General features: G+C 51.1%; 5 protein-coding genes across 5 annotated transcripts; 2 read left to right on the plus strand and 3 right to left on the minus strand.

Annotated features, from left to right (window-relative positions):
* Positions 1–12: 12 nt before the first annotated feature.
* On the plus strand, positions 13–2,002 carry B0T23DRAFT_384161 (uncharacterized protein). The gene is made up of 4 exons (XM_062837454.1): positions 13–647; positions 756–797; positions 1,002–1,115; positions 1,176–2,002. Exons 1-4 carry the CDS (start codon positions 179–181, stop codon positions 1,772–1,774), a joined length of 1,224 nt encoding a protein of 407 aa, XP_062690601.1. The 5' UTR covers positions 13–178; the 3' UTR covers positions 1,775–2,002.
* Positions 2,003–2,972: 970 nt separating this feature from the next.
* B0T23DRAFT_320775 (uncharacterized protein) lies at positions 2,973–6,219 on the minus strand (the record flags this gene model as incomplete). Its single annotated transcript, XM_062835190.1, has 8 exons — positions 2,973–3,273; positions 3,336–3,826; positions 3,896–4,449; positions 4,501–4,782; positions 4,836–5,180; positions 5,239–5,796; positions 5,967–6,011; positions 6,111–6,219. 8 exons carry the CDS (start codon positions 6,217–6,219, stop codon positions 2,973–2,975), a joined length of 2,685 nt encoding a protein of 894 aa, XP_062690602.1.
* Positions 6,220–7,727: 1,508 nt separating this feature from the next.
* B0T23DRAFT_406181 (uncharacterized protein) lies at positions 7,728–8,676 on the minus strand (the record flags this gene model as incomplete). The annotated part of the gene is made up of 5 exons (XM_062839089.1): positions 7,728–7,752; positions 7,794–7,974; positions 8,305–8,528; positions 8,601–8,641; positions 8,674–8,676. The coding sequence occupies 5 exons, from the start codon at positions 8,674–8,676 to the stop codon at positions 7,728–7,730; spliced, it is 474 nt and encodes a 157-aa protein (XP_062690603.1).
* A 1,954-nt stretch (positions 8,677–10,630) lies between these two features.
* Positions 10,631–11,217, minus strand: B0T23DRAFT_321317 (uncharacterized protein; the record flags this gene model as incomplete). Its single annotated transcript, XM_062835227.1, has 2 exons — positions 10,631–10,882; positions 11,110–11,217. 2 exons carry the CDS (start codon positions 11,215–11,217, stop codon positions 10,631–10,633), a joined length of 360 nt encoding a protein of 119 aa, XP_062690604.1.
* Positions 11,218–12,038: 821 nt separating this feature from the next.
* Positions 12,039–13,026, plus strand: B0T23DRAFT_445059 (uncharacterized protein; the record flags this gene model as incomplete). Its single annotated transcript, XM_062840911.1, has 2 exons — positions 12,039–12,318; positions 12,425–13,026. The coding sequence occupies 2 exons, from the start codon at positions 12,039–12,041 to the stop codon at positions 12,799–12,801; spliced, it is 657 nt and encodes a 218-aa protein (XP_062690605.1). The 3' UTR covers positions 12,802–13,026.
* Between the last annotated feature and the right edge of the window lie 1,080 nt (positions 13,027–14,106).

The following is a 14,106-nucleotide window of genomic DNA, read 5'->3' on the forward strand; positions in this document are numbered from 1 at the left end:
CACTCACTTCTTCCTTAACTCACGCAAGCTCCAAACCAAACGTTCTTCCTCTTCTTCTTGCTTTCCAGCTTGGCGGCTTTAGGTTGGGGTCACAGTACCAACTAGCCGCATGGAAGAGTCGTAAACCTCTCGCCTCATCGTTTTCTTCTTCTTTGCCGGTCAACCCCCATCCCCCGTCATGCTTGTCCGGCGGCCGCCGCCCTTCGGCGTCACTCTCGGCATCGTGCCACGGTGCTTTCCACGTTCAGTGCCAGTCACGATGACGACAATACCACTTGTCAAAACAACACCCACCCAAAATGTTGTTGCAATCTATCATGGGGCGGGCCCATCACATTCACAATGGCAATTACAGCTTTTTCGTCCTATGTCTAGTGGACCGCTACCTCAGGCTCAGAATACGCCAGCAATCGCAGAAGCCGCCCGCACTCGGGGTGGGAAGGGGAATTCTTCTTGGCGGATGATGCAGATTGTTCGCTTCAGATTGGCTTCAACTTTAACTCGGTCGTCATCGGAAATGGTGCAAAATAAGAAGGGGGGGAATCAAGCGCAAGCGCGGGCTCAGGGTCAGGTTCAGGCACAGGGTCAAACTCAGCTACGACCGACTGCTGCAAATGGGGTCCCGCAGCTTAAGGCGCCAAATCTCGGTGAGATTTTCTCTGTGCTGTCTCACCCATTTGGACGGGGTGGAACGAAGTGGGCAGTGAAATAGATGGAGATGTTGAAGCTAATAATGGGAGTTGGTTGATTTGCAGAATATCCCGAGCGTTTGCTTATATACAATGCCGGCAAGGGAAGTAAGTATTTATGGTTCTCATTTTGTTGGATCGGTTTCTTAGGTGGGATCCGTGTGGCTCGAGGGATACAGCGGAGGTGCCATGGTCTTGGTTGAGAAGTCATGTCATCAGAGAGTTTACTTCAGATAACTCGGCCGTGTTTCCAGTTACTCGAATTCATTGAACATGAACATTGGTGCTAATGTGATATACTCGTCCGAATAGAAATCATCTTCATCGCCCTCCTCAAACTCACCACGGTACTGATCTTCTCCGCCTTCGGCCTCTTCGTTGCTCCGGCTTACATTGTCAACGGGTCTCCACTCGCCGGCGTCGCCAGTTTGTTTCCCCCATCCATCCCTCCCATTCTTGACGAACAAACTTCTGACAACTTCCCAGTCTTCACCTGCGGTCTAACCCCCTTCCTCTTCCTCGCCCACTCCTCCCGCCCCTTCGTCGCTCAAATCCACCTTACCAAGCTGCCCCCATACGCTCGCCTATCCTCCGACGTCCTCCTCCGCTTCGCGCGCTCCCTGCCCCCACAGTCCGCTTCCCGTCTCGAATTTGTCACCATGTCACTGATCGGCAAGCCCCGCGTGAGCAGCGTAGCCATATCGGATATACGACCTGTTCCTTCCTCCCAGAAGGGATTCTTCAAGAAGGGGAATTTCGTCCGGGTTGATCAAACCCCTGCTAGCTCTACAATAACAGAAGCAAAGGGCAAGAGCAGCAGCAAGCCATTGACGTCCGCACAATGGAAAATCCAACAACTCCAACTCGAACGGCAACAACTGAAAGACGGAAAACAGCATGGATGGAGGCAAAAGATTCTCTCCTGGACTCGGTTCAAGACGGTCAAAGAGTTTTATGTTACTGATGTTCCCCAAAAGACGGCGGAGAAGAGAGGAGTGAAGGAGGCGAGGGTTTGGGAGGAGATTCGGGGTTTGATTGAGAAAAGAGCGATTAGGGAGGCGGAGAGAAGGAAGGGGGGTAAGTGAAGGGAGGGTGAGAGCCGAGGAGGGAGTAGGGACTGGTGGAAGCGAGTGGCAGGGTGTATTTGTGGGTGTATAAATAGTTGCCAATAGACTAGTGATTTGGTCGGGGTGGCCAGATGATGATGCTTGTATCTGTGGAAGGTGAGGCGCGAAGGGCTCATTGATATCATAGACTTGACATGTTTCTTCCCTTGGGAGTTTAGGTATGCGGTATCTCGTATATGATTGCACTGTTTGGTGTATATGCTGTATAGGGGTATAGGTTACTCCTGTGGTAAGATCGATCGCTCACATGATAACATTGTAACATTGGATTGACCGTGCTATTGAAACCACGGTGGCCTTTCAGTGAAAACGTTTTCGCTATACTACGGTCATCATATACAATTATTCCCATCCAATGCTTCATGTAGATCATTAACCGTCAGCCCAACACATAGCTATCCGTCCCAGCTAGCACATGGCGCTTACATTTCTGATCACAATAATGAAGTCTCTCAACTCTGACAACACCACCTCACGAACCATTATTGACACAAAATCTGCAAGCCTCCTGATGGATATGTAATGTAACTTTCGCCTGACCGTGGTATAGAACTAATAATACAAATGCTACCAAAGATATCCATAAAGAGACGAATGGTATCCATATTTTCGACCACCGGAGAATGGTGAATGTATAAGAGAAGAAAAAGACCTCCACTGCTTGGTGATCAAGACCCAAGATCCCACCATCCCTACGGTCTCGTCTTCCGAGGACGGAGAATCAAAATACTTTCCTCCCCGGATGATGCCCTGTTGATAGTTCCCTGCCGCGGTGGACCAGCCACCGTCGACTCAGTTTTCTTCCTCTTATTTTTCTTCTCCGATCGACAGATATACCTGATACAGATATTCTTTTTTTGCCCGTGCTGTCGAAAAGATATGACAAAACAACGAGAACAAGCCATTTCTGCTGATGCTTAGGTCAAAAGTCGTTATCATAACATCATTGAAACTCTGTCAGTGTAACACAAGCATATATGTCATGCAATGCCGTTTTGATTCGCTCGTAACCTGGTATATCATTAACCAGGAGACTATCAAATCCTGGCAGTCTCAATGTTCTCGTCCCGTGCAACAGTGGTCGGGTTGTGTGGGTGCTGGAATTGGCGCAAGCATGTGTGTGACGCGCTACGCCGCGCGATAAATTGTCCAGCTGTTATCGGTTACGCTTGACTGGCATATGGCCATCGTAATCGCCCCATGAACGCTTGAGGCCTCCCTCGTAGACACTAGCCACAGACTCTTGCCACATCGCAGGGGTGACGAAGGTCTGTACAGGGTTGGTTGGGTACTGCGGCATCTGCTGTGAAACGGGAGAAAGCTGAGCCTGGGCCGCCTGCAAGTCTTGGAGGCTAGTTTCCGAGGCGCCAGAAGAGGGAAGAGACAATGGACTGGCATGGTTGGTGAGCTGAGAAGGATGCTGAACCTGGGGGTTGCCAAACTGGGCATTCCATTGACTAGGATACCGGTTAGTATCGAAAGGACCACAAATGAATCTCTTCTCTTCCGAATGACTTACTCAAAGATGCGAGACGGGTTCCACGCGGGGGCGTCCGTGAGTGGCATTGTCTGCGCCATGGAAGGTGCTTGTGTCCCGTGACCGGAAGACATCATTGCAAGTGACTGTAAATCATGGGAGTCACTCTTGCTGTCCATTGGGCCAACCGAAAGGGGCGGTGAAAGGGGATGAGTGGTGTAACTAACGTGAGAATGTTGCACATGCGTATCGAGCTGGTGGTCGATGGAGCTAGTCCTCGACATATCGGATCGATACGGCGGCCCTGGTGGGCTTGGATGCGAGGTTGACGATGGGCTTCCGTAGGGGAAGCTAGGCTTCAGAACAAACGGCTTCCTGATATCCTGGGAAAAGGCTTCCCGAACAGAATCGATCTGCCGCTGCATATCGGGCATTGGCCAAGCACCCATACATTTCTCTAATACCCGCATGTGGCGTGTGAAGTACTCTCGCGACTCCGCGTTGAGGGCCGGATCCGGTGATGTCAAAGCGACCTAAAGTCAGCGTTAGTAGGGTTGATCCAAGATTAGGTGAAAGCGGCTTAAGCGGCGACGAAAACATACTAAATGCAATACGATACAAGCGAGGACCGCGTATAGCGTGAAGTTGATACCTCGCTGCATGCACTGTAACCCGGCAATGCCAAACTGGTTGATAATGCCTTCTTGTAACCTGCAAAGCATCTTGGCGGCTCGGTATGAGACCAGCATGTGCTGCTTCCATTGACCTCCAGTACCTGTTGGCGTCATGTGGGCCAGCTGAGGCCTGTAGAACAAAATGATGCTAAGGTGATAATACGAATGCATATTGCCGACAAACGAGGAGGGCAACCACGGAGGCGACCCATCAACAGGGAAATCAAGCTGAAGGTCATGTGGTAGGTCAGTTAACCATGCGTCCATGGCAGGCCTAATCTGAACGAATTCAGGGTCGATACCCCACTCCTTGTTTCTCTTGAGGCGTGAATAAACTCTGCTCATCCGGCAGACGTTGCGAACAACCCTAGAAAAGTAAACAAAATTTCGGGATACATGATACTCCGACGTGTCGCCGTTGGGCAAGGGTCTTGGAACTTCAAAATTGACAGTCTCTTCTTCGACCGCAAGATCCGTTTTTCCTAGCAAAATATCAGTATCTCGTGTGCCAGGAAGAGAAATCCTTGACTTACCTTGGGGAGTACCAATCATGATCTCCACGATGAAGATAGTCTGCCAAATCCTGTCTCTCAGCTGACACTCTGCAGGACTTAAGCCACATGATCGACCGGCTTGGTGATCCGCATAGTGCTCGTCCAGCCCAAGGTCCTTAGCCATTGTAACACATTGGACAATACTCATCCAAGAGCGGTAGTAGTAGCCCTTCTTCGGTGCCTGTTCCCTCGCCTTGAGAAGGATCAGTGATGCCTGAAGGGTGCTCAATCGAGGTACATCAAGAAACGAATCGGCATGTCCTTGAAGCAGAAAATTAGCTAATGAGCGAATAGAGCAAGGACGGGACTCGTACGTGTTGCAAGATAAAGCCACTGCTGGCCTTGCGCCGCGTCATCAGCCAGACGATTAGCAATCGCAAAAATGGCCTCAAGGATAAGGGGCGAAATGGCTTCCCGGTTATTGTGCCACTGATGATAGAACTGATTCTTGTCCAGCACTGGAACATAAGGATGCGTGTGCGTAAAGTAGAGATCGAAGTAGTGGAGGCACAGATCTTCCGACGGCATCAGAGCGGGCGGTATGCGAATCTTGCCCGCCGTCAGAGGCGGCAGGTTCTTCGTAAACTGGTCCTCTTCGGTCTCTTCTACGGAGGGCTCTTCATCATCGGCCGATCGCATTTTGCTGTTTAAATACGGAGCTAGAACCATGTTAAACCTGAAAAGCTCTCGAACTCAATAGCAGCCGCCTCTTCTCACCTGTTCCTGCTTCGTTGACCTTGAGCGAACCCAGAAGGTCTGCCAAGTCCTGCTGGGCATATTCGGATTGAAAGTCCTCAGGTGAAGAAGGATGTTGAGAAATTTGAGGTAGCTGTGACACCTGGGGTACCTGGTGCATGGAGGGGGGCGTCGGAAAGGAATCCGGGGTCGCATATGCAGAGTGCACGGCAGCATACTGGAGGTTCTGGGGTACAGCTTGCGGCTGCGTGTACGGCACTGTATGGTACAGCGCTGCCGTGTCCTGGAAGGAGGTTTGAGGAGGATATATCGGCGTGGCTTTGGGAGCTTGAGCATGCGTAAGGAGCTGTTGGTGGTCGGTCAAAGCCAGTTGCTGCTGGTGATAACTCTCCGGAACAGGTGACGAGTCGAACTGGGCACGTGGAGGTTCGTAAACTTGGGGTTCGGCAGCTCCATCAAATCCATTTGGCCGAACGCAATGAAGCTTGAGACGGATGCACGCCGAACAGGGCCAAGTGTTGGTGGTGGCGGCGTCGCATTTGATCTTCCTTCTTCGGCATCCTTCGCAGGCTCTCATAACTACATAAGACCGTCAGTCTCAAGGTCTTGTTTGGTGTCTTGATGCCTCCTTTGTGAGATAAAAAAAAAGGGATTGTTCCAACGAGGAAACAACACGGGTGGACTATCGGGTGGGTGTATGTTCGCTTTCTTGCTTGCTTAAAATTGATTGATGCTGAGAAAGTACATACCCTTCAACCGCTTGTGGCGATTGTGTTCGTCAACGAAGACATAGTCTAAGAATCAAACAGCAGACTGGTTAACGGACGTTCTCTTATTTTCCTCATAAGACCGAGGGGGGGTTATCCAGGAGACAAGACTGATAGGGGTCGCACTTTTCTGAGTTTCGCGTGGCGGTTGCTGGTAAGCAGGCGGCGCAAAGGTAAATGCACCCATCTGCGAAGTCTGCGGGAGCAGCCGGCGCACTGACGGGTCGTTCGACATGCTCAGAAGAAGCAGCGATATCGTCTGATGTCGAGTGTAGAGGTAAGATGGGATGACGGTTTCAAGAGTCTGGTGCTGTTGGCGAATGGCGGGAGAATCAGCGCTTCCACATTGGCTTCTTGCTATCCTTGGTTCATGAGTCGGATCGGTTTAAAAATCGTCCAAATATCGCGGTTGCGTCCTAAAAATGGGTGTAGTGTATTCCTGGCGGCGCCGTTCGATGTGTTCGGGGAACAGAGGTGTTTCCAAGATGTCGGCGCGCGAATTGAGTTCGAGGGTCTGATGTGGGCGGTGTTGAGACTGAAGTTGCTGGGCCGGCTCAATTGATGATGTAGTAGGCAGTGGAGGCCGATGCCCGTGCTGGTAGGGAAGTGGCAGGTAGAGGTAGTTTTATTTGAACGTTGCGTTGGCCGGCTGATAGTAGCGTTGCTGGTGAAAGGAGCGTTCAAGTTGTACTAACCACCTCTGCACTATCTCTATCTAGAGGTACCTACCTATGTAGCACTAGCAGGTGTACTTCCTAAGTAGTACAGGTAGGTAGCGGTGATACCAAGAGTAGCCTCAACTGTCGATGGCCAGGGGCAGGGAGAAGCTGATCGCACACAGCAAGCGCGTATACAACTTTTCCACAGCGAGGCAGTATACACTATGTCGCAGCTTGTCAGTGGTGACAGTGAAGGAACTGAGTGAAACAAGGGGGATGGGAGGGGATTTTAGGGATCACGATGGATTGAGCTTTTACAGGAGGTTTAGGCGGTAGAGAAAGGTATATCCGTACACCACCAGGGAAGCCAGCCCAACTACCTACTACCTTTCCACTGGGTCGTCGTCTACGGATGGATGCGCTCTCCCGGTCCCAGCTCGTCCCTGATCTTTCACGGTGGATTGGTGCAGTGATTTGGGGTTTTGCCGTATGTAGTGGCGTGGCATACAGTGTGCACTTTTATGGCCCGCCAAGGTAAACATTGTGCAGCATAAAAACAGGGCCTGGCTGACGACGAGGGGGTTTACCCATGCTACAGACTAGCCTAATCCAAATGGAAGACTGGCTTCATCAGGATCAGCCATGCGGCCTGGACATGGGTCCCCTAGCGCTCAATTGGACTCGCTTTGTTCGGGGGTTTAAATTGTGCTCTCCGCTGTTTGGACACCCATTTTACTATAATCTCTACCTACGGAACACCTCATGCAACTGACTTTTTCTTGACACTTCGAAGGATCCTATCTCAAGCCATGAATGACGTGTGCCGAGTTTGCATGTCTTGAGGTACTTTGTACAGATTGTGGCGAGTTCTTTCCATGAACAGCAAAGAAGACACCGCAGTCGGTGAACACAGAACAAAGCCGTACGGAAGGACTCGCTGGATGTGTACATGTCAGAAGCGCTGGGGTATATTACCAAGTTCCTTGCCCTTACATATACCTCGTGCTCGTTGTCTTGGGGGGTTGCCATTACTAATACGCATGCGTACGAATATAGTAATTCTTGGTGGCACCTCGATGTTACTCTACGACATCGCACTACACGCCAGCCTGAGAACATAGAACAAGTTGCTGCAGATTGGAAGATTGACCAAAAGAATGCATAGCAGAAGTCTGGCGGCGGGACAAGGAACCCGCCCCAATGCCGCCGCCCCAAAGCACATGAAACATACGTGACAATGGCATTTAGCTGGTCCCGCAATGGAACCCTGATTCCACTGCTACCGATGGGAACCGACGGCAGCAGCTCCTCGACGGAATCAGCTCTTTTTACTGTGTTTCCGTGCAAGTGGAATGCTGCCGAATAAATACTATGTAGGTGCGCAGAGGCAGATATGGGGGACATATGGGGACGGCACCTTGCGGATACTGTACAGCATCAACCGCCGTAGACCTCTTGCTATTCTAGAAGCCAGGTGAGCGAGGCAACCTGCATTCGTATCCGGTGTTGCTTTAGCCGCAAATACTGCCATTCACTGTTGGATAGGTCCTTCGCGGGTCCAGCTTACTATGTACCGGGCAAAGAAATTATAGGCGGCACATGGCCAACATAATCACAAAGTTCGCGCTCTGCTGTAAGGTATCTGGGCGCTTGATGACGACGCTCCCTCTTGGTTCCCGTCGTTGCTGGCTCTCTGGCCCCAACTGACGAGATGTTGATGCTGCTACCCACTGCAGATTTAACGGAGGCGGGCGGAACTTGAGGTGGGAGAGTGGATGCTGTGATGGCGGGGATGTGCGGGAGCGAGGAGAGTGGCCGCGTAGGTATGGAAAGACGGACTCCAGGGGGCAGGTCCAAGGAACTGTGGTCCCGAGGTGGGGAAGAACTGGAAGACTAGGCCTCGAATCAGCATCTCTAATACATACTTGGGTACCTACCTACCTAGGTACCTGTTCACTCACCCCTCTCCTGCCGCCTTGGAATGTACCCGCAGCAGCCCTTTGGGTTGCATCCAAGGTGAGCGTATCGACCATGGCTTCGAAAAACAGCAAAGTATTATCTGTACTTAGCTCACGCTGAGATCAAGATGAGTTTGCGAACAGACGCTGTTTATAGGCACTTCTAGGCCTACATCATGTCTTGGTGAGCAGAAGGGAATTTTTTTTGTTTTTTCTTTCTTTTTCGTTTTCTTTCTTATATTTTCTTGACACTGACCTCCTCAGTTGACAAGGTAAATCTGGAAAGGCCTCTGGGCGAGTTCACGGTAACTGGCGAAGGCATCCTCTAGCAACTCGACTACACTGAGCCCATGAGCGTTAGCAAGAGGAATCTCCATTACCACGGTCATGTGTCAAACAATCTTTGAGAAGCGTCTACCGGTGATTTTGCTTTTCTACACTCAACTGCCCTGGCGGGATATTTCGCATGCCTGCCCATCTGGGCATGAGAGATCGATCGGGCAGAACGGGCAATCATCACAGCGCGGACCTTGGACCCTTTCCTACACTACTTTTACTTGGTGCTTCTGCTTGAGTCCTGGGACCCTGTCTCACAGCGGGAATCGCACGATAACGCAAGAAGGCTAGCCGTGAACCCTCGGGAAAGACACTGCATGGATCCAGTCGAACATCTTGGCGTATCTGTTGAGAGCAGTTTGTTTTACGAGGCTGCTCCTAGCGTGGTGTCCCTTTCCCTCACTGCCCTGGCTGACAAAGCAAAGTCCACCGAACCAAATTAAGAAGGGAAGTGTCTATCGAAGTACCACACCAACAATTAACACGAGGTTGAAGTGCACAAGCCAGGACCGGCAGGCTGATGCCGGCCTATGATATGGCGGGATGAACTCCAAGTGGTCATTTCGCTGATAGTGACTGTCATGTGTAGTTGAGTCGAGTTGTCGTCAAGTGCAGTGCAAGTTTGCAACGACGCCACAGCAAGCAGCATTAACAAGGGTTAATCGGGCCATTTAAAAGGCTGTCACATTTCGACCGAAGGAGTGGGGTGGACAAGCCGCCCGAGAGGGAGGAAGGTTACATACCGCTATGCAGAGGATGGCGGATGGCCTTTTCCATCAATCCGTCCACCAACGTCGTGCGTGGAAGCCAAATTAGGTACCTTCCCTTCAGGGACCGGTACACAAGACTCCTTTCGACAGCTGCGACTGGGCTACCTCTAGCAAAGGCATCCGGAACCGATTTTCTCAACATCTTCTCGAAGACGCCCTTTGAAGATTGACATGAACAGCCAGCCATCCATGCAGACCCTGTTGTGCGGCAAAAGGAGACAGGAAGGCGAAATTAGGGCACAAAGGCAACTTTGACGCTGTCTGTGCAGTCTCTCCCCGATGCCAGCACGACCACGCTCGAGCCACGTACCTTAAGTACCTAATCTGGTGTTTATACCGCTGCCACGCACTGGCCAACCCCAGACCACTCTAACCACCAACAACTTGAAGATCGAATGTTCGGCTCGCCGGCGGATTAGGTAAGAATCAAGACGACGGCTCGAGGGTATGCAAGTCTCAACTCGCAATTCTACCCACATCCACGCTTGCGTACACTACTCTTCTGTTCTCACCAAGTGAATAGAACATCCAATCACCATGTTCATCTACGTACTTCAACCCACCACCTCCACCTTGGCCGAGACGATTGTGATTGCGACCCGACATGGGTTGAGGCTTGGAGCACACCCGGTTGACGGCGACCTCCACGAGTCCCAATGCAAGAAATGCCAGAAGAAATGCTCTTTCTTGAAAAAGCAAAAAGGAATCGCGGAGGGGGAGCTTGAGAGAGGTGCTGTCGCATGGCATGGCACACGCAAGGCACGCACGCACTACCTATGACCCTCATCCACTAAACCGAGATATAAAGTCCTCATGGCCTTGGTATACTTGGCGACTAGGTACTTCGTCACACGCAACCACAACATGTACCCCAGGCTCGGGAATCCTGTAAGGCACAGGGCTGATACTGCGGCCACCATGGATTAAGGTTTGACATCACCGAGCCATATCCTAACTTTTCTCGGGTCCTTAATCCTATTCCAAGCCCTTTGTAGAAACATCTCCGAGAAGGGGACCTTGAGAGGCTGAAGCATTACAACCTTGGGGCCGCCGAAGGCTGTCGGGCAGCCAAGGAGGATGCACCACATGACAACAGCTTGGGCGGGAGTCGCGGGAGCCAACGACGCCAAGGCACTGTCTCCTTCACCCGACCCTGACACTCTCTTTCCTCTGCGCTTTCACGCAGGGATTATGGAAGCTTCCAACTTCTGTCCAGTGGTCTTACTAGCGTTCAGGGAATCCCCCACGCCTTCCAATCTCGTTATGTAGGGGATATCGGTTGCATGAATATGAGGAATGATCAAATTCCCATGTTTGGGGTTCCTCCTTTCGGTTTTGTGAACAGGCGCGGCGGCGAAGTACTCGATAGCTAGAGGTATTAATACGTAAAGAGCACCTATACGAGCACCCGCTTCTGCCGCTCAGAAGGCACCGCCTCGCGGGTACAACCGTACGGATCTATATCAACGACATTATATTCATGACCGTCCCACAACCGCCTCGTCCGCATCCAACTATTGGTAACATGACGCCACAACGTAAGCGAGATCCAAGTATTCGGAAACGCCGTGCGATAGAAAATGAAGACTTTACTAGAAGGGAGAACTACCTACCGGGACCTATCTATGTCAAAAACGTATCTGTACAGCCACAGAAACTCACCTGTCGTAAACTCCCGCGCGCTGGTCAGGAGAGGGTTTGATCAATGCTTCGCTCGGCGCACACAGGTGTCTTGATCTGCTCGGTGATCTCCGATCTTCAATGCTTCCTTCGTCGCTTTCACGTTCGACAAGACACAGGGCGACACACGTCCTCTCCGTGTAGGATGTAAGTAGGCGGACGAAGGCAAAGCTGGCGATAGGGGACGAAGAGGGCTGACCCGTTTTTATACGACATTTCCCAGTCTTGTAGAGAGTTTCTGGCATGTCGTTTGAAACTCATGAGCTCCCCTTTCTTGATCTCAAGACTGTGTGCCCCTCAGGGCCCGCCCTGGGCCTGGTGGGTCTGGCAGGACGACATGCCCCGATAGCGGGCACCTGCGGTTAAAGAGGCACCGCAACCTGCAATGCGGGGAACGATACACAGACGAGACTGGAACGCTTGTCCACTCCCGTCGCTGAACGTCATCCACCCGTGCCGCCGTTTGACTCCCGCGCACGGCAACGACAAACGTCAACTTGCCCGAACCCTTTGGTTAAGTCTGAATATTCGCCTAGCCTTGGCCATCGACTGAGTGGCAACTTATGTAAACCGCAACAAAAAGTTCAGTCACTTCGATCAGCCACCACATAGGGTTACCTCACCAGTCGTTTTTCGACACAACCTCTCAGCATGGCCAAATCGGATCTCGACAACGCCAATCCCACCGTCCTCAGTGTCTCACAACTGCCCAGCAGGAATCTAGCGAAGGGCCATGTGAGAAAGGGCCCGGATTCCAAATATGACCACATCTTGTTCCCAAAGCAGTGGTGGGCAGGAAGTTCCCTGAACACTGACCCATCGGTGTGGACATCAGACGAGGACGAGGACGACGACTTGACTTTGGCGACAGAAGAACCCATTGACGAGCAGGAAATCTATGGTGAGAACTACGACCCGTCAAGTTGCACGTGTATAGCAAGGCGCAGTCCATGTTTTAACTGCCTGTCTCACTCATCTCTGTTCTATTTTTACAAGAAACCCACACCGGTGATCAGACAGCTGATGTCTTGTTTTAGACCTGCTATCAACGATATCGGACCCTGAACATCCCGTCACCCTGGGTCAAATCGCCGTCGTCAGACTTGACGACATCCATCTTAGCCCATCTCCAGCCGAGCGTCTAGATCCAAACACCCTGACCAATGTCGAGGTTGACCTTACGCCCACAGTGAATCACTGTTCTCTGGCGACTGTCATTGGTCTTGCCGTCCGTGTCCGACTCGAGAACGCTCTGCCTCCCAACTATCGCATCATCGTCCGCATGAAGGATGGCTCCCATGCCCAAGACGACCAGGTGAACAAGCAGCTGGGGGACAAGGAGAGAGTTGCCGCTGCTCTGGAGAATGACACCCTGAAGGGCATCATCGAGAAGATGCTGGAGACTTGCGTCTGAGTACAATCCAGACAAGGGAGCTCCAGAGATGTCCATTTTCAGCGAATTATCATTCACGTTGCGATGGCTTTCCAGGCTTGACCCTACGCGGCGGTGTTTCGTGAGATTATATCCGCAGGATTGCCGTATTGGTCACTGGTGGCAACGCTATTTTATACTACGTACAACCCCTCCTCGTTACGGGGCACATGCGTGGCTATCCGGTATGTGCGGGGGTTCGTAGAGGAATTGATATGACGATGCGAGACATCGGCAAATTCTGATACCTACCGTCGCCTTTATCGATGTTCGAATTTCCACTCAGGGCCCAGCACTCTGTTTCCCATGCCAGTCCAAAGAGAAAGAGCCAGCAGCCATCCCAACCCAAGCATTGGGATTGCAAGCTCCGAGAGTTTAAAAATGAAAGGCACGATGTCACCTGATATTGCATCCCAATCTTGGATGGTGGGCATGGGCGATTTTTGCGGTGAAACCCATGTCCCTAGCATTCTGCCACGGGCTTAGGTCAATATTATCTATGGTTATCATAAGATGATAGAAAAGGCACCACACGTTACTTCTTTTTTGGTCCTTTTGCATAAATACAATCTTTACTCTTTGTGCTAATGTCACTAAGTGTCTACGTCCTCGCCGCCGAGTCCGAGGATCTTTGGACTGAACATTGACGAGGTTGACATGGTAATTACCGAGCTGACCCATCCACCCAAATACAACAAAATCAACAAAAGTCGAGAAGCAATTTTTTAGGGGCGAATGATGATTTTGGATTCTGTGATAGGAGGGTCGAAGGGGTTACTGTCGACACACCCGCCTACTTCCCCCGACACCAGGGTCTAGTGTACGACAGACGGTTCATCCAACCCATGACTTATGTAATCGAGTACAGTATCGAGAATGCGGATGTTAAGAACCCCACTTTCCATTGATCGACGGAACCCATGTGCTTCATGAACTGATCTACATGATGTGGACATAACTAACCCGTTTTAAAGTTGACGAATTCAAGAGACTACGAAGTTGCTGCAATTTGCGTTTGGGTCATGTGGGTAGGGAAGTACCATGGAAAGAAGAGAGCCCCCCGATGCCTCTCACAACTCCAAAAGAGCGTTTGGAAGTCTAATGAAGGCGTCTTGATCCTACCTTCACAAAAACTCATCGAGTGTGTTTTTGTACCACCACACCAAGCCCAACATCAAAGTTTCGACACCAACACAGCCGACGTTTCAAACGTGACTTTAAACGTCCTGTTCCGAGGTTACTAGTAGAATGTACATAGCAAGCCTTTGCAATACAAAGAGGACTAAG

The sequence above is a fragment of the Neurospora hispaniola genome, assembly GCF_033458365.1.
Source record: "Neurospora hispaniola strain FGSC 10403 chromosome Unknown B0T23scaffold_6, whole genome shotgun sequence".
In the NCBI taxonomy this organism is placed as follows: domain Eukaryota; kingdom Fungi; phylum Ascomycota; class Sordariomycetes; order Sordariales; family Sordariaceae; genus Neurospora; species Neurospora hispaniola.